At 37.5% G+C, this 19028-nt stretch overlaps 3 protein-coding genes across 4 annotated transcripts in view; 2 read left to right on the top strand and 1 right to left on the bottom strand.

Moving 5' to 3' along the window:
- Positions 1-19028, bottom strand: part of LOC135205775 (trypsin alpha-3-like) — a 281700-nt gene that overhangs the window by 119442 nt on the left and 143230 nt on the right. The window lies entirely within an intron of this gene.
- Positions 3044-6486, top strand: LOC135205390 (hemocyanin B chain-like). The gene is made up of 3 exons (XM_064235885.1): positions 3044-3196; positions 4360-5883; positions 6058-6486. The coding sequence occupies exons 1-3, from the start codon at positions 3151-3153 to the stop codon at positions 6477-6479; spliced, it is 1992 nt and encodes a 663-aa protein (XP_064091955.1). The 5' UTR covers positions 3044-3150; the 3' UTR covers positions 6480-6486.
- Positions 10005-14938, top strand: LOC135205389 (hemocyanin B chain-like). 2 transcript variants are annotated; one of them, XM_064235884.1, is made up of 4 exons: positions 10005-10055; positions 11602-11890; positions 12587-14110; positions 14355-14938. In XM_064235884.1, the coding sequence occupies exons 2-4, from the start codon at positions 11788-11790 to the stop codon at positions 14789-14791; spliced, it is 2064 nt and encodes a 687-aa protein (XP_064091954.1). In that variant the 5' UTR covers positions 10005-10055; positions 11602-11787; the 3' UTR covers positions 14792-14938. The 2 variants fall into 2 exon arrangements, with proteins under 2 accessions (XP_064091954.1, XP_064091953.1); XM_064235883.1 differs by lacking the exon at positions 10005-10055 and having other exon boundaries at positions 11376-11890.

The raw sequence follows: 19028 nt of genomic DNA, 5'->3' as shown, positions 1-19028 counted from the left end.
ATGTTATTTAAAATGTAAATGAATGAATAGAACTTCTTCTACCATTAGGTTTATGGTCAGGTGCTTTTGTACCACTAGTTCAGTTTCCACTATGCTCAGCGCATTGTTGATAACAGCCTATTTATGTAAATATGCTTTATCAAGTTCCTCTTTGACACCTCATTTATTTCTAATTACTCATGAGCCTAGTCCTCTGTCATTGCTAATATATGAAATTACCACAATTTTTAGTATTTTGACAAGTCCTTCTCCCACTATATCTAGTAAAGATAACTTTACTCAGATATATAAAACAAAAGCTCTACTTAATATATCGACACTGAACATCAACATCAACGCACGGTGGCACTCAAGACCTCTGCTTGCATTCCAATCCCAGTATTTGAGAAATTATTCTTGGACACCTTCATCTTCTTTATAGCTTTTGGATACGCAATGTTTCCCTCTTATGTCCAGACGAGACAGGGATATGGATGGAAGTGATGATCAATGAACAACTGAAAATTCGACATGCAATTTCTACAAGAACCAATAGTGGGAATAACAGTCTGCTATCATATTCAAAGAATAAAGGAATGACTTCCATCTGGCATGAACGGCTGTAAAATGCCAGCTTGTTTCATTAGAAAAGTTAAATCTTCCCTAGATAGTGACCCCATAAGGGTTTTAACCTGACATGTATCCACCTTCGCGGCGTGTTTAGTACAAGCCCGTTGAGGATTGCCGTAAAAGCATAATCCAAAGACTGTGAATATCATAAGGATAATGGCCCCAAGAAATATTAGTCGTAGATATCGACCCCCGCTAGCTATGAAAGATCCGAAAAGTCATATCTCATAAAACAAAACTGCTCGATCTCCTTAGCAGGCACATAGTTCTTTGTAAAGACAGACAATTCCGGAATTATTCAAATCTTTTGAAGAGAGAGAGGTAAAAAGACAAACAAAAATGGGGACAAGAGAGTCCTTATCAATTGAAGACGCTTCTTTATTTCAATAACCTTTTTTTTATTTTTCAATAAAGACTAATCGATAATTGCTGTCATTTCAAGACAAATCTCTTGAAATTCATATCAATCACTCATCTGAGAGAAAAGAATAAGTGTCTGCTTCGAGCCTTCAAGATCTGTAGCTCCTTTTGATTGGATGAATACAGCACGTAGGTTGTTTATTTGGAAAAAGGAAGAAATGGTAACGTCTCTTATCTGGATCTGCAGTCAGAATTCCTGGGGTATAATATTTGATTTCTTGCAGGTAATATTTTCACCACAATTGTTCCTAAATTTCTGGAAGATTCAACCTTACTCAGTAATCCTTTCTTCTGCTTTGCACTCATAATGTAGTAAAGTGGGCTGATATGAATGGTTTAAGGTTTTCAGTAAAATGGCAACCAAATACTTTTAACTTATAAGAGGAATTCATCCTGATCCAGATCTGGTCATCAAACAAAGGCCAATGCCGTGTGTTACTGTAACAAGGTTACTTGGGTTGGTTTTTGATAGCTTGGATTCCGTATCCGAACTGTATTAAGACAAAACCCCTGGAAGCAATCAATGTCCTTAAAGTCCTGTCACATACTTCCTGGGGTACTGACCGAACTCAGATGTTAAGGGACAAAACTTCAGCCTCTTCAAAACTGAATGATGGGTGTGAAGTCTACACCTCAACAGAGACTAATAACCCTGAAACGTTTAATTCATCTCATCTCGGAGGAGTAAGATTGGCTATGGGAGCATCTAAGTCGTCTCCAGTTTTGGTGACATGCGGGTATTGAGGGCATTTAGGTCAGAGGTCACTTTATTGTCTTAATCTTAAACCAAGCATCTACTTAAAGAACCATCACACTCAAGCTGCCAGTGTGATAAGCCAGTAAAATGGATAGGTAGAAAATAGAATGACATCATTCAGCACTTAAAGAGAAACTGACAATAAGAAGGTTTGAAAGGTGTAACAGGAACAAAGCTTCGAATTTGCACTGTCAGAAAAGTGTTAGGGAGGGTGGAAAGTCAGATGGAAGAAAGCGAATATGAATGGAAGGATAGTAGAGGGAATGAAAAAAGTTGCAGCTAGGGGCCGAAGGGACGCTGCAAAAACCCCTCAAGTTATGCCTACAATGCACTGTGTGAGGTAAATTGCCGGCAATAACGGCTGCCACCCACCTCTCTTCGCGGGGATAAGCCAGTAAGGAAAGCAAAAGTAGAAACAATACAGTAAATGACAGGTTCCAGGCAAAACCATAAGCGAGGGATTAACGCGCAAGGATAGATTGAAAAGCTAAACAGATATAGCTGCGCTGCTTTACCTAGCCATTCACACCCTGGCAATTTTGGTGATCATCATCTCTGCCCCCTTTCCCGGCTTCTAGACAGAACAGCAGGTGATGCAGGGCGATCAAAAAACCTTCAAGACAAAAGTACTTCAGCGATATTTCTTCCATGCTGAGAATGGAACAGGAGCCGAGAGCTTGAGTACCACCTTGTGCTGCAGAACAGGTTTATGTCGAATACTGACAGAGCGCTCAATTTCAAAGAGGCTAAAGTGTTGTGCCTTAGCACCTAAGATAGCTATCTTTATTGGCAATAGTAGGAAAAGGTCCTTTTCCAGTGTTATAAATTCATCTAATGGAAGAAATTAGCAGTGGAAGAGGACTAGCCTCACGAGAAATTAGAGAAAATAGGGGTGCTAAAGAGGAACTTTACAGTGAATATTTGTATAAATAGGCTGCTTACACACACTGTTCTAAGTGGATTTCGACAAATCGAGTACTGCCACAATCAACAATACATTCAAGTACTGGAAACTGAAGCAGTGGTGTAAGTATTGGAAACTAGGCAGGTGGCACAAAGCAAACTGACCATAAACCCCAATTATTCTTATCTCAAATAATATAATCCAATTGATCTTTACAAGAAATGAATCAACTGTATATGAATGAGAGAGAGAGAGAGAGAGAGAGAGAGAGAGAGAGAGAGAGAGAGAGAGAGAGAGAGAGACTTTGCTGGGGACATGGCTGCTTCAGTAATACTATCAGTTGCGCACGAGCTTTCATTCCCCTGCAACGTTATCAGCTGTTGCAGCGACCTTTGTCTTGGCCAGCAAGCACCTGGAGGGGTATATAAGGCAGACAGGGTCACTGCTGGGGCACATCACCATGAAGGTGTTAGTCTTGTGCACTCTGGTGGCCCTGGCTGCCGCTGGTGAGTATGACTTTTAAGTTCTCTATATTCTGTTAAAATCTTTCCTTTGGTATTCAGACTGATTTAGATATAAAGACAATTTCATCATTTGTTTTGTGAGGTTACCTTTCTTTTTATGAGCTAGAGTCAGAACTGGATTGTTTCTAATTGCCCTCAATTTAACAGATCTATTGCTAAGTCTTCAGAGACAAAAAGCATCTCATCTTTTCTTGTGAGATCGGCGTGAATTCATTTTCTCTAAGTGACAACCGATCCAACAAGGTCCACAAAACATACCTCGTAATTAATGGGGACAGTTGAAATCTGTCTTTACCTAATTTTTCATAATTAAAAAGTGAATGATTTTTTTTAGATCGACTGACTTCATGATAAATGAAACATAGGAAAATCAGTTTACACAACCTGAATATAACTCGGTCATGAGGACACGAGGAAAGAATAAGAAAACCACAACCGTATTGCTGTCAGTCGTCTTAATAATTCTTCTATTTCCCCATACTTTGGTCTTTATGGGTGAAAAGATAAAGAGTGAATTAGAAAAAAGCTAAGGTTTATCAAACCTTATCATTCAGAGTTTCGAATATTATTTATAAGTGGATTTTCATACACAGCAAATTTCCACTATTAAATATCTGCTATTTTCTTAACATTTCTTAAAGTAAGGTTTTCGAAATTTTCTCCTCATCAAGTTCTCGATTCTGTTTCTAGTATTGTTTATGATTTGTGAAAGACAATAAGGTAATATATAATTAGAAATCATCGAAAGAATGTAAATGAAGTTCAGACTCGTTCCCACTTGCTCGCCAGTGGAATAAATACTTTTCATATTTATGTGAAAATTAGTAAAATATTTACGAAAGTAAATGAACAGTTTTTAAAACTAACATAATCAAATTTATGCTCAGTTTCATTTTAATAATGTGCCTGATTTCAATACAATATTTCAATTGCCTTTTCATACAGCTTTACTAAATGGAAATCGATCCTATTTTCACAGATGTCCCCTTGGCCAAGAGACAACAGGATGTGAACCATCTACAATCTGACATAACCAAACTTCTCATTTGTTTGAATTTTATAATTTACCCCATTTTATTCGTACTTTTGAAAGTATGGCCTTTTGTACAGAGCTGATTTAAATGTAAATAAATCCTTTTCCACAGATGTCCCTCTCGTCAAGAGACAACAGGATGTGAACCATCTCCTGTGGAAGATCTATGATCACCTCCATTTTGATGACCTGAAAGGATATGCATCATCCTTCAACCCTGAAGGAGACACCTCTATGTACAAGGATGGAGGTGAAGCCGTTCATCACTTGGCCAAAGAATACAAGGACCACAGACTCTTGGAACAACACCACTGGTTCTCCCTTTTCAATGAACGCCACAGGGAAGAAGCTCTGATGCTTTTCGATGTATTCATGCAGTGCAAGGACTGGGACTGTGCTGTTAAAAATGCTGCATACTGGCGTGAGCACATGAATGAAGGAGAGTTTGTGTATGCCCTTTACACTGCTGTCATTCACTCTGATCTTGGACACGGCATTGTTCTCCCCCCACTCTATGAAGTTACCCCTCACCTGTTCACAAACAGTGAAGTTATCCAGAAGGCTTACACAGCAAAGATGACCAACACCCCAGGTAAATTCGAGATGGAATTCACTGGAACCAAAAAGAACAAGGAACAACGTGTAGCCTACTTCGGAGAGGACATTGGTATGAATGTACATCACGTTACATGGCACATGGATTTCCCCTTCTGGTGGGAAGACAAGTATGGACATCACTTGGACCGCAAGGGAGAACTCTTCTTCTGGGTACATCATCAGCTGACTGTGCGCTTTGATTCTGAGCGTCTCTCCAACTATTTGGACATGGTAGATGAACTTCAATGGGAGAAACCAGTTGAGGAAGGATTTGCCCCTCACACTATCTACAAATATGGTGGCGAATTCCCAGCCCGTCCTGACCACATCCACTTTGAGGACGTTGATGGCGTAGCTCGAGTTCGTGATATGATTATCATGGAAAGTCGTATCCATGATGCTATATCTCATGGATACATCACTGACAAGGATGGAAAAGTCATCGACATCATGAATGACGAGGGAATTGACAAACTTGGTGACATTATTGAATCCTCTATGTACAGTCCTAATGCTCAGTATTATGGCGCACTCCATAATACTGCTCACGTCATGCTTGGTCGTCAAGGTGATCCCCATGGAAAATACAACATGCCCCCAGGTGTTATGGAACACTTTGAAACAGCCACCCGTGATCCTACATTCTTCAGACTTCATAAATATATGGACAACATCTTTAAGGAACACAAGGATAGCCTTCCTCCCTACACTCATGACGACTTGGATTTCCCTGGCGTTGACATCGAAAATGTTGGTGTTGAGGGCGAGCTAAAAACTTACTTTGAGCACTATGAATTCGATCTGCGCAATGCAGTAGACAGTGCACAAGGCATCGAAGACGTCGAACTCAAAGCTAATGTCGACCGTCTGAACCACAACGACTTCTCCTTTGTTGCTGATGTCAAGAACAACAATGGCGGTGAGGTCCTTGGAACTTTCCGTGTCTACTTGTGCCCCGATTATGACAACAATGGCGAGAAATTTGATTACACCAGTGGCCACTGGCACTGCATTGAAATGGACAAATTCTGGAAGAAGTGTGAGTACTGTTTGATATTATGTGTCAGAATATAGTATCACAACAGGAATATCTTTTTTGATAATATGTCAAACAAAGAAGAAGCTTTTGTATTAGATATCCATTCTGAATTTCAATGAGTTTTTCTTATGATTTTTATTTCTTAATTTGTAATTTATTTTTCTTTTGATACAGTGGCTCCAGGAAATAACCACATTGTGAGGAAGTCAACCGAATCTGCAGTGACCGTCCCTGATGTACCAAGCTTCCAGTCTCTCATAAATGCTGCTGACAGTGGCAGCTTTGACATGCACGATTTTGAGAGGTCCTGTGGTATCCCCAACAGGATGCTCTTGCCCAAGGGTAAGAGGGACGGCATGGAGTTCTCCCTCTGGCTGGCTGTCACAGATGGCAAACACGATTTGACACACTCTAATGGCGATCCTGAGCATGGCGGCACTCACGCCCTCTGTGGCGTTCATGGAGAAACTTATCCCGACAAGCGTCCCATGGGCTTCCCACTTGACCGCAGCATCCCAGACAGACGTGTCTTCGATGAGACCACAAACATCAAATTCACTCACGTGAAGGTTTACCACGATGAACACCATCATTAAGTGATGTCAGATGGTTCTAAATTTTCTTCTTTCATCCATGACTGGTTTTTGGTTTTTGAAAATTCTTTCATGAATCAGTTACAAGGAACTTTGTACTTGACATGCCAAGAAATCATTAATAATGAATAAAAGATTTCTGTCCTAATAACTATATCATAACCTTTTTCCATGAATATTTATTTATTTCAGTTGTATGATTAACTTATATGGAGCATCGTACTTGAGACTCAGTTATCAAATCTGGAAAAAAAGATGATCAGCCCCACTGTATTCATGTCATTGGCAAATAAAGTAGCTAAAACAGGTCACAAACATTAGCAGCACAAAGATAAAGTTTTTTAAACCATATCTTTATTCATCTCGTATGAGATTAATGGGATTATGTTATTTAAAATGTAAATGAATGAATAGAACTTCTTCTACCATTAGGTTTATGGTCAGGTGCTTTTGTACCACTAGTTCAGTTTCCACTATGCTCAGCGCATTGTTGATAACAGCCTATTTATGTAAATATTCTTTATCAAGTTCCTCTTTGACACCTCATTTATTTCTAATTACTCATGAGCCTAGTCCTCTGTCATTGCTAATATATGAAATTACCACAATTTTTAGTATTTTGACAAGTCCTTCTCCCACTATATCTAGTAAAGATAACTTTACTCGGATATATAAAACAAAAGCTCTACTTAATACATCGACACTGAACATCAACATCAACGCACGGTGGCACTCAAGACCTCTGCTTGCATTCCAATCCCAGTATTTGAGAAATTATTCTTGGACACCTTCATCTTCTTTATAGCTTTTGGATACGCAATGTTTCCCTCTTATGTCCAGAAGAAGACAGGGATATGGATGGAAGTGATGATCAATGAACAAATGAAAATTCGACATGCAATTTCTACAAGAAGAACCAATAGTGGGAATAACAGTCTGCTATCATATTCAAAGAATAAAGGAATGACTTCCATCTGGCATGAACGGCTGTAAAATGCCAGCTTGTTTCATTAGAAAAGTTAAATCTTCCCTAGATAGTGACCCCATAAGGGTTTTAACCTGACATGTATCCACCTTCGCGGCGTGTTTAGTACAAGCCCGTTGAGGATTGCCGTAAAAGCATAATCCAAAGACTGTGAATATCATAAGGATAATGGCCCCAAGAAATATTAGTCGTAGATATCGACCCCCGCTAGCTATGAAAGATCCGAAAAGTCATATCTCATAAAACAAAACTGCTCGATCTCCTTAGCAGGCACATAGTTCTTTGTAAAGACAGACAATTCCGGAATTATTCAAATCTTTTGAAGAGAGAGAGGTAAAAAGACAAACAAAAATGGGGACAAGAGAGTCCTTATCAATTGAAGACGCTTCTTTATTTCAATAACCTTTTTTTTATTTTTCAATAAAGACTAATCGATAATTGCTGTCATTTCAAGACAAATCTCTTGAAATTCATATCAATCACTCATCTGAGAGAAAAGAATAAGTGTCTGCTTCGAGCCTTCAAGATCTGTAGCTCCTTTTGATTGGATGAATACAGCACATGGGTTGTTTATTTGGAAAAAGGAAGAAATGGTAACGTCTCTTATCTGGATCTGCAGTCAGAATTCCTGGGGTATAATATTTGATTTCCTGCAGGTAATATTTTCACCACAATTGTTCCTAAATTTCTGGAAGATTCAACCAAACTCAGTAATCCTTTCTTCTGCTTTGCACTCATAATGTAGTAAAGTGGGCTGATATGAATGGTTTAAGGTTTTCAGTAAAATGGCAACCAAATACTTTTAACTTATAAGTGGAATTCATCCTGATCCAGATCTGGTCATCAAACAAAGGCAGACAATGCCGTGTGTTACTGTAACAAGGTTACTTGGGTTGGTTTTTGATAGCTTGGATTCCGTATCCGAACTGTATTAAGACAAAACCCCTGGAAGCAATCAATGTCCTTAAAGTCCTGTCACATACTTCCTGGGGTACTGACCGAACTCAGATGTTAAGGGACAAAACTTCAGCCTCTTCAAAACTGAATGATGGGTGTGAAGTCTACACCTCAACAGAGACTAATAACCCTGAAACGTTTAATTCAATTCATCTCGGAGGAGTAAGATTGGCTATGGGAGCATCTAAGTCGTCTCCAGTTTTAGTGACATGCGGGTATTGAGGGCATTTAGGTCAGAGGTCACTTTATTGTCTTAATCTTAAACCAAGCATCTACTTAAAGAACCATCACACTCAAGCTGCCAGTGTGATAAGCCAGTAAAATGGATAGGTAGAAAATAGAATGACATCATTCAGCACTTAAAGAGAAACTGACAATAAGAAGGTTTGAAAGGTGTAACAGGAACAAAGCTTCGAATTTGCACTGTCAGAAAAGTGTTAGGGAGGGTGGAAAGTCAGATGGAAGAAAGCGAATATGAATGGAGGGATAGTAGAGGGAATGAAAAAAGTTGCAGCTAGGGGCCGAAGGGACGCTGCAAAAACCCCTCAAGTTATGCCTATAATGCACTGTGTGAGGTAAATTGCCGGCAATAACGGCTGCCACCCACCTCTCTTCGCGGGGATAAGCCAGTAAGGAAAGCAAAAGTAGAAACAATACAGTAAATGACAGGTTCCAGGCAAAACCATAAGCGAGGGATTAACGCGCAAGGATAGATTGAAAAGCTAAACAGATATAGCTGCGCTGCTTTACCTAGCCATTCACACCCTGGCAATTTTGGTGATCATCATCTCTGCCCCCTTTCCCGGCTTCTAGACAGAACAGCAGGTGATGCAGGGCGATCAAAAAACCTTCAAGACAAAAGTACTTCAGCGATATTTCTTCCATGCTGAGAATGGAACAGGAGCCGAGAGCTTGAGTACCACCTTGTGCTGCAGAACAGGTTTATGTCGAATACTGACAGAGCGCTCAATTTCAAAGAGGCTAAAGTGTTGTGCCTTAGCACCTAAGAAAGCTATCTTTATTGGCAATAGCAGGAAAAGGTCCTTTTCCAGTGTTATAAATTCATCTAATGGAAGAAATTAGCAGTGGAAGAGGACTAGCCTCACGAGAAATTAGAGAAAATAGGGGTGCTAAAGAGGAACTTTACAGTGAATATTTGTATAAATAGGCTGCTTACACACACTGTTCTAAGTGGATTTCGACAAATCGAGTACTGTCACAATCAACAATACATTCAAGTACTGGAAACTGAAGCAGTGGTGTAAGTATTGGAAACTAAGCAGGTGGCACAAAGCAAACTGACCATAAACCCCAATTATTCTTATTTCAAATAATATAATCCAATTGATCTTTACAAGAAATGAATCAACTGTATATGAATGAGAGAGAGAGAGAGAGAGAGAGAGAGAGAGAGAGAGAGAGAGAGAGAGAGACTTTGCTGGGGGCATGGCTGCTTCAGTAATACTATCAGTTGCGCACGAGCTTTCATTCGCCTGCAACGTTATCAGCTGTTGCAGCGACCTTTGTCTTGGCCAGCAAGCACCTGGAGGGGTATATAAGGCAGACAGGGTCACTGCTGGGGCACATCACCATGAAGGTGTTAGTCTTGTGCACTCTGGTGGCCCTGGCTGCCGCTGGTGAGTACGACTATTAAGTTCTCTATATTCTGTTAAAATCTTTCCTCTGGTATTCAGACTGATTTAGATATAAAGACAATTTCATCATTGGTTTTGTGAGGTTACCTTTCTTTTTATGAGCTAGAGTCAGAACTGGATTGTTTCTAATTGCCCTCAATTTAACAGATCTATTGCTATGGGTACAGATCTTTTAGTCTTTCTTATTCTTATCTGATGATAACCATCTGAACAATTCTTAAGAAACCCACTCCTGTGTTATTGACATTGCTAGGGCTTTAGATTAGGTCTGTCATGGGCTGTTGGTCATACTTCTGCTTATGGCTTCACACCTCTTTGCAAACTGATTACAAGTTTCTGTCAGATAGCCCACTTTCAGGTACTACATTACCTACATATTGCCTCTCCCTGCGTGTTTCCAATTATATTGATGTGGACAAAATTCTAGACTATACAGACAAAACTTTTCACAAAAAAGATCTTGGAACGACCACATCTAATCACTGGCTAAAGCTTGCCTCAAAAGACCAAGGTTTGTGGCTTTTTTTTTTTTTACATTTTAAGGAAACATCCAGCTATTACATGTGATTCATTCCAAAGCTGACTCAACTCTATGTGTAATATTTAGGTATTACTTTTGAGAGATGGTTGTCATTTAAATAACTTTACACACCAGTTAACATTTTCATACATAATTTTTTTAAATAAAATCTTTCACCCATTGGCTTCTAGCACCATCACTCCTTCGGACCAATGATTCATCTCCAGAACACGAATAGAGTTGCTTTCTTCTTTACCTCTTGCACCTTTGAGGCTTTTTGTTTGAAAAGCAGATTCAATAATATGTAAAAATGAAGATTAATAACACAATTTATTTTTATAGTTTTCTTAACTTCTTTTGATAGCAGTGACTGAGTTTGTCTTGGGTAGCTGTGCCTTAAAAGAATATAAACTTCCAGTCACTTACAATAAGCCTAACTGTAATACAGCTTACATAACAGGATAATACACCTTTCTAATTCCTGATGAAAATGAAACCAAGGTAAACTTGCTCAGTCAGTCACTTGTTTATGTATACCTCACAGTCTGCTTCGTCAAACATAATGGAGGTGTCAATTTTTGTTTGCGTATTTATCTTGATTTTCAAAGTAAAAAATACAGTCTATGCATCTCCTCACCAAGTTAGTTTTTAATCTAGTCATGTAACGGTTATTACTCTCTTTCCTTTTACATCCAGACTTTCAGAGCTTTCTATTAAGTTCTTCAAGTTCATACCTTTTCTTTTCCCACACGTTCATTCAGGCTTACTCTAAATATGCTGCCAAGTACATCACTCTCCATAGGAACAACTATATGATTAGAAAGCTGATCACTAAAAGTGCTAGTAAAAACGATTAAAGCTGAGCATGACAAATCTTCAAGTCAAGAACTAATGAAAGACCTGTCATTAAAACATGCTTTCTGAAGTGGGATCATCTAGGCTAGGGTAATGTTCTATAGTTATCATCGTTTGTCCTCAGTTTGTCTTACAAGTAGATACTTACTACAGAACTTAACGCGAATCGAAAAGAAGCTGAAAGACTCGAGCGAAGAGAGATAACAGAAGCCGGCAACGATTTTATCAATGTCTACGGCCTATGGAGATAATTTCAAGTGGCATTAAGACTGGCTGGGCTGTGATGAAAAAACTAGTGGGTATATAAGGGCCCCGATTTCCCTGGTCCGGCACAGCACAATGAAGGTGTTTGTCTTGTGCGCTCTGTTGGCTGCTGCCGCCGCCTGGCCCAGCTTGGACTTTGGGAGCCACTCACTGGATGGCTTTCAGGGCGATGCTTCAGGTGAGGTTGCGAAGGTGTTTTCAGTTTACAATAATCTGAATCATTTGCCTTCCAGAGGCTTGATCATATTCCAGATATTAATTACGATGATAAAGGTAACTAACATTAATATATATAAGGATGGTTTTCTGCTTTTTTTAAAAATACAAATTAACATTTTTAGTTTTTTTTGACACTGTCTCTAAGGGATACGCAGAATCTAGAAGCCTAACAGATAACTGTGTTATGAAAAACGCACAAAAGACATCTAGCAGCTTAGCAACTGTATAAATCAAATATACCATGAAACGGGGCACAATGACTATTACACCAGATTTTCTTCCTTTTCTTATGAATGTTACTCGAGTCTCATATTCTTTATCATTCATATTTACAGGAAGTGCTTAGTTTAAAAGTTACACCACTCAATTTTCCTAGAGACAGTCAGTAGTGAATGATTATTGACATACTGATGAAAATAATTCATTTTGAATAGAAAAGGGTCTGAATAAAAGGAATATTACAGTGAAATATGTCTTGTCCTATCTACCACCCTACAATTGCTAGGATTCTAGATTTAATTTAGCCTTCTTAGACCCAAGTCTCAAATACTGTAAGTAAATAGGCATGAAACACATTTTTCACTAAAATTCCACAATCCAGCGATCATGAGTAAGTATATAACACTTTAAAATACACTTTATATTATATTTTTAGATGTTCCAGTGGCTAAGAGACAACAGGATGTGAACCATCTACTCTGGAAAGTATATGACCACCTACACTTTGATGACTTGAAAGGATATGCTGAAAGCTTTGATCCTGAGGCTGACACCTCTATGTACAAGGATGGAGGTGAAGCTGTGCACCATCTTGTCAAGGAACTGAAGGATCACAGACTTTTGGAGCAGCACCACTGGTTCTCTCTTTTCAATGAACGCCAGAGGGAAGAAGCTCTGATGCTTTTCGATGTACTCATGCAGTGCAAGACTTGGGATTGCGCAGTACACAATGCAGCATACTGGCGAGAGCGCATGAATGAAGGAGAGTTTGTGTATGCCCTTTACACTGCTGTCATTCACTCTGATCTTGGACATGGCATTGTTCTCCCCCCACTTTATGAAGTTACTCCTCACATGTTCACAAACAGTGAAGTTATCCAGAAAGCTTACACTGCCAAGATGACCAATACCCCAGGTAGCTTCCATATGGAGTTCACTGGTACCAAAAAGAACAAGGAACAACGTGTGGCCTACTTTGGAGAGGACATTGGCATGAATGTGCACCACGTCACTTGGCACATGGATTTCCCCTTCTGGTGGGAAGACAAATATGGACATCACTTGGACCGCAAGGGAGAACTCTTCTTCTGGGTACATCATCAGCTGACTGTGCGCTTTGATTCTGAGCGTCTCTCCAACTACCTGGATATGGTGGACGAACTTCACTGGGAAAAATCAATTGAAGAAGGTTTCGCCCCACACACTGTATACAAATATGGTGGTGAATTCCCAGCTCGCCCAGACCACATTCACTTTGAAGACGTTGATGATGTTGCTAGAGTCCGTGACATGATTATCATGGAAAGACGCATCCGTGATGCTATTGCCCATGGATATATTACTGACAAGGATGGTAAAATCATCGACATCATGAATGACAAGGGAATTGACAAACTTGGTGACATTATTGAATCCTCTATGTACAGTCCTAATGTTCAGTATTATGGTGCACTCCATAACTTGGCTCACATTATGCTTGGTCGTCAAGGTGATCCCCATGGAAAATACAACATGCCCCCAGGTGTTATGGAACACTTTGAAACAGCCACTCGTGATCCTACATTCTTCAGACTTCATAAATATATGGATAATATCTTTAAGGAACACAAGGATTCACTTACTCCATACACTCATGAGGACTTGGATTTCCCTGGAATTGATGTAGAAAGCATTGCAGTGAAGGGACCTCTTCGAACTTATTTTGAAGATTATGAGTTTGACCTGCGAAATGCTGTAGACAGTGCTGCAGGCATTGCTGATGTGGAACTAAAGGCACATGTTGCTCGTCTTAATCACCACGACTTCTCCTTTGTTGCTGACATCAACAACAACAATGGCAATGAAGTAGTTGCTACTTTCCGTCTGTATCTGTGTCCAGATTATGACAATACTGGCGAGAAATTTGATTATGACGATGGTCATTGGCACTGCATTGAAATGGACAAGTTCTGGAAGAAATGTGAGTAATGACTTTAATTCTTATTTTCATATGTACATATGCTATATATTCATTATCCTTATGAGGAAAATCCTCTCACTTATATTTGATTATTTAGACTTCTATTTTCCTTTGTTTTATGTATAACTAATTAATTATTTCAACTTAATTACTAGGTCCATTTCCTTCCATATTAAATAAAAAGGATGACCATAAAGCTCTTTGTATTACTAACTGTGATTTATAAAATTCTCTACTTCTGCAGTGTCTCCTGGGGCTAACCACATTGAAAGGAAGTCAAGCGAATCGGCAGTCACAGTTCCAGACGTACCAAGCTTCCAGTCTCTTATTGATGCTGCTGACAGTGGCAGCTTCGACATGCACGAATTCGAAAGGGCTTGCGGAATTCCCAACAGGATGCTCCTGCCCAAGGGTAAGAAGGACGGCATGGACTTCTCACTCTTCTTGGCTGTCACAGACGGTAGCTACGACCTCACTCATCCTGATGTAGATTCAGAGCATGGCGGCACTCACGCTCACTGCGGTGCTCACGGAGAAGTCTACCCAGACAAGCGCCCCATGGGCTTCCCTCTGGATCGCAAGATTCCCGACAGGCGCGTCTTTGATGAAACCACTAACATTAAATTCAGTCACGTGAAAGTATATCATGATGACAGCAAACTCACCACTGTAGGACATTAAATGACCCAAGAAAAATATCTTAATGTTTTAACTGGAGGAATTGAACTTTCAATCATTTGATGTCCCTATTTTCTCAACTTAGTATTTTTAATCAATTTTGGTTCCAAACTTAATGCAAAAATGAAGAAATAAAATTCATCAGTAACACTGTAAAGTTTTATTTATTCACAATGGCCTCCTAAATTAACAACATACAATAGAGGGATTAACATGAAATCCAAATACGTGCTAACTATTACTTCCGATAAACATTTTAAGTTTAATTAAGGCTATTGAAAAAAACTGCGAAAGAGTAACACACACACAATATATATATATAGATATATATATATATATATATATATATATATATGTATATATAAACTCTTCCGTTAAGACAGGATACATATTAAGTAAAAAAAAGGCCAATTAAAACACTCTGGTTTAAAGCTAAGGATTATACTTCGGTGGACTGGGGTCACCGCTAAGCCGATGTTGGTTCTGTTAATTGTCTTAATTCTCTTCATCATTGCCTTAAGTAACACAATGTCTATATGGTCAGAGCCCCAGGCTCCATTGGAAAGGTTAATCCTATTATCTTGTTGCTTATTCAGTGAAGATTCTACCACCTGACATTTGTATCGACAGCTGCTCTTGTAGAAAATTCGGGATGAGTTCCAATCCATGGTATGGTTCATGTTATTTATATGATGGAAAATTGCCGAACTACATCGTCCACATCTAATTTATCGTTTATGTTGAGTTAATCTTTCCAAGAGAAATTTTCTTGTAAAACCGTACTATTTCGGATGTAACTGAGGAACCTATGTCGGATCGGCATGTTGGTTACTTAAGGTCTAAAACGACAGTCATAGAGCCGCAGCTGTTAACTGGCATCTCTCCATTTGGATTCTTCAATCTGAAATTCATTTAATCTTGCTAATGAACTTTTCCTTATGCGAGCATACACCTTCTTGTAGTACCACTTGTCTTCTTCCTTTTTTATGGTTCCTTAATTTTTCTCACCGACTTCATGACCGCATTATCCATCCTCCTGTATTCCTGCACACAATTTTATGGTCCGTCTGGCAATGGATCTTGAAACAATCTCTGGATATCGGTGTACGCAGGGTCTAATGATGTTGTGAAAGTGGTGAGAGTACTGGGCGTTCATCGATTATTCCCTGGAGTGAACAAGTACAGAAACACCAGTGTGAATTATTTTGTAATAAATTCCACCTCATCAGTAAATCTGTTTAATTAATATTTTAATATACATAAGTGCACATATACACATCACACACAAACATATATAATATATATATATATATATATATATATATATATATATATATATATATATACATATATATATATATATATATATATATATATATATATATATATACTTATTCATATATATATATATATATTATATATACATTATTATATATAATATATATATATATATATATATACTATTTATATATATATATATACATATATATATATATATATATATATATATATATATATATATATATATATATATATATACACAAATGTCAGGTGGTAGAATCTTCACTGATAAAGCAACAAGATAATAGGAATAACCTTTCCAATGGAGCCTGGGGCTCTGACCATATAGACATTGTGTTACTTAAGGCAATGATATGATGAAGAGAATTAAGACAGTTAACAAAACCAACATCGGCTTAGCGGTGACCCCAGTCCACATCGAACCGTGTCATTCATATATATTTATATATATATATATATATATATATATATATATATATATATATATATATATATATATATATATATATATATATTGTGCGTGTGTTACTCTTTTGCAGTTTTTTCAATTAATTAATTAAACTTAAAATGTTTATCGGAAGTAATAGTTAGCATATATATATATATATATATATATATATATATATATATATATATATATATATGTTTAAAAACTCACAGTAGATGCACGTGACTCCAGTACATATAAGTGAATACCACAGGAAAATGACAGGCAGAAGGTCAGTACCAAGCACTTTTTTCTGTTTATTCGGGCATATTCGGGCAAGGAAAATAAAAAAATAGATACATAAACAGGAGAAAGCGCTTGCTACTAACGTTCTGCTTGTCATTTTCCTGTGGTATTCGCGCTTTTATATATATAGATATATATATATATATATATAAATATATAATATATATATCTTTTGCGCGCAGGTAATTAGTTGGTTTGGAGACAACATCAACCCACCTTGACTCCGGTGGTGTTTGTAATGCTTTTGACAGCACGTAGCCAATCTATAAGTCATATCACATTTCCGTGATTCATATACATATATCGAGCTACAATGTCCTTTGATATCTAATTCGCTCTACCTCGGAATTAATATATTTTCATTTATGCTTACCGAAGGGGAATTTTTTCTCGATAATAGGCATGCCTGGACCAGGGCGCGAACCCATGGATCCTTTCAAATCCAGGAACGTCAGTGAAGACTTTTACCTACTACACCACCGAGAGAGGCTAAAAGTTCATGTCGCCTCTCACCCTCATATACCTTTCGCGCGCAGGTAATTAGTTGGTTTGGAGACAACATCAACCCACCTCGACTCCGGTAGTGTTTGTAGTGCTTTTGACAGCACGTAGCCAATCTATAAGTCATATCACATTTCGGTGATTCATTATATATATATATATATATATATATATATATATATAGATATATATGTATATATAATCTATATTTTATATATATATGATATATAATATTATATATATTATATATATATATATATATATATTAATATATATATACTTATATATATATAATTAATATATATATATAGATATATATATTATATTATATTATATATTATATATATTATAATAATTATAATAATATATATATAGTATTATATATTATATATAATATAAATATATTAATATATTATATTATATTATATAATATATATATCATATATATATGCATAATCAAAAGGTCCCTTAAACACACAAATTCACTGGTTACGTGAAATTTATTTCAAGAGAATTCACAATACGGAGTTTCTGCAACCCTTGAAGCCCCTCAGTCTAGGTCACGAATCTTAAATCATTTGGAAAATACTGAAACACTTGGTAAATGACAGATTTGTTCAACTAAATGTACTTCCAAGAATGGAAAATTCTTTTTCCACTGTGGTTCATAAAATGTACGTGGACATCAATATTCATAGTGGACAAGACATCAATATTCAAAGTGGAAAAGACATCATAATCATATCACATTATTTATTATTAAGTCTCTAATGCCAAGTACTTTGCTAACTGAGCTACCTACATGTTTATACAGCAAATAGAATTTGATGGAATGGAAAAATCTACATGAAATAAAACATTCTATCTCAAATGATCTAATATACCTTTCCTTCTCAAATTCAGGGCTTGATTTATCACATTACTCTCTTGCACACCGTCATCTAGAATTCGGTATAAATGCAAATTCTGACACTCTGACAAGCAGAACTATGTATATCAAAGTCAAGGTTTTTTGTGAAATTCACTTTAGCCTTACAAATCACTTGAAATTTTTTTTTGAAGGACAGCCTTGATGAACATCTAATATTAACGCAGATATTCGGCAAACTAAAGACCATTTCCTGTCGTGAACAACTTTCAAGTTTTCCTGATGTGTTCTGAAAGAACAAAAACGTCTTAGGTTCATACCTTTGCTTAAACATGCTCCTTTCACTCGTCAGGTAAGAACAATGGGAGGACGTCTAGTAGCGACTTCTGATACTCACAGAATCAAACAAGATTCACAATGTGAGAACTTTTAACGCTAAATTCATACAAGGTTTAGTGACTGGACCTTCCGCATCTCCCACAGCAACATGTTGCTTATTTTTTTTTATATCTGATTTGCATTGGCTGACAGACATTTTCAATAACACTGTAGTGAAAACTTGTAAAAAGTTATTCCAAGCATAAAGCTCAGGATTTTCAGATAATGATGATGTACATGTACAACCCCACTTACTTTCTAATTCTAATAAGGTCAACTGCGTTTTTTACGAGTCATTCATACTCAAGCAGGAGCGTTTATGTTGAACGTATGGCCATTACAAGACGGGCAACGTTGAGAACGAAGTTGTTCTTTTTAAAACCGTTTCTGCAGTGTAATTAAAAGTAAGGACGTGATGAATGAGCAAAATCGTTGCCCTTTTAGTGACCTTAAAATAA

This window comes from Macrobrachium nipponense, chromosome 24 (assembly GCF_015104395.2).
Source record: "Macrobrachium nipponense isolate FS-2020 chromosome 24, ASM1510439v2, whole genome shotgun sequence".
NCBI lineage: Eukaryota > Metazoa > Arthropoda > Malacostraca > Decapoda > Palaemonidae > Macrobrachium > Macrobrachium nipponense.
Note: the sequence above shows the minus strand (reverse complement) of the source record. Positions and strands in the feature narration are given on the sequence as shown.

What these genes read in the sequence shown, in the direction of transcription:
- LOC135205390 (XM_064235885.1), top strand. Translation starts at nt 3,151, where the DNA reads ATGAAGGTGTTAGTCTTGTGCACTCTGGTGGCCCTGGCTGCCGCTG. An exon ending in GGTGGCCCTGGCTGCCGCTG is followed by an intron (nt 3,197 to 4,359) that starts GTGAGTATGACT and finishes CCTTTTCCACAG; the next exon opens with ATGTCCCTCTCGTCAAGAGA. An exon ending in GGACAAATTCTGGAAGAAGT is followed by an intron (nt 5,884 to 6,057) that starts GTGAGTACTGTT and finishes CTTTTGATACAG; the next exon opens with TGGCTCCAGGAAATAACCAC.
- LOC135205389 (XM_064235884.1), top strand. Translation starts at nt 11,788, where the DNA reads ATGAAGGTGTTTGTCTTGTGCGCTCTGTTGGCTGCTGCCGCCGCCTGG. An exon ending in CTTTCAGGGCGATGCTTCAG is followed by an intron (nt 11,891 to 12,586) that starts GTGAGGTTGCGA and finishes TTATATTTTTAG; the next exon opens with ATGTTCCAGTGGCTAAGAGA. An exon ending in GGACAAGTTCTGGAAGAAAT is followed by an intron (nt 14,111 to 14,354) that starts GTGAGTAATGAC and finishes CTACTTCTGCAG; the next exon opens with TGTCTCCTGGGGCTAACCAC.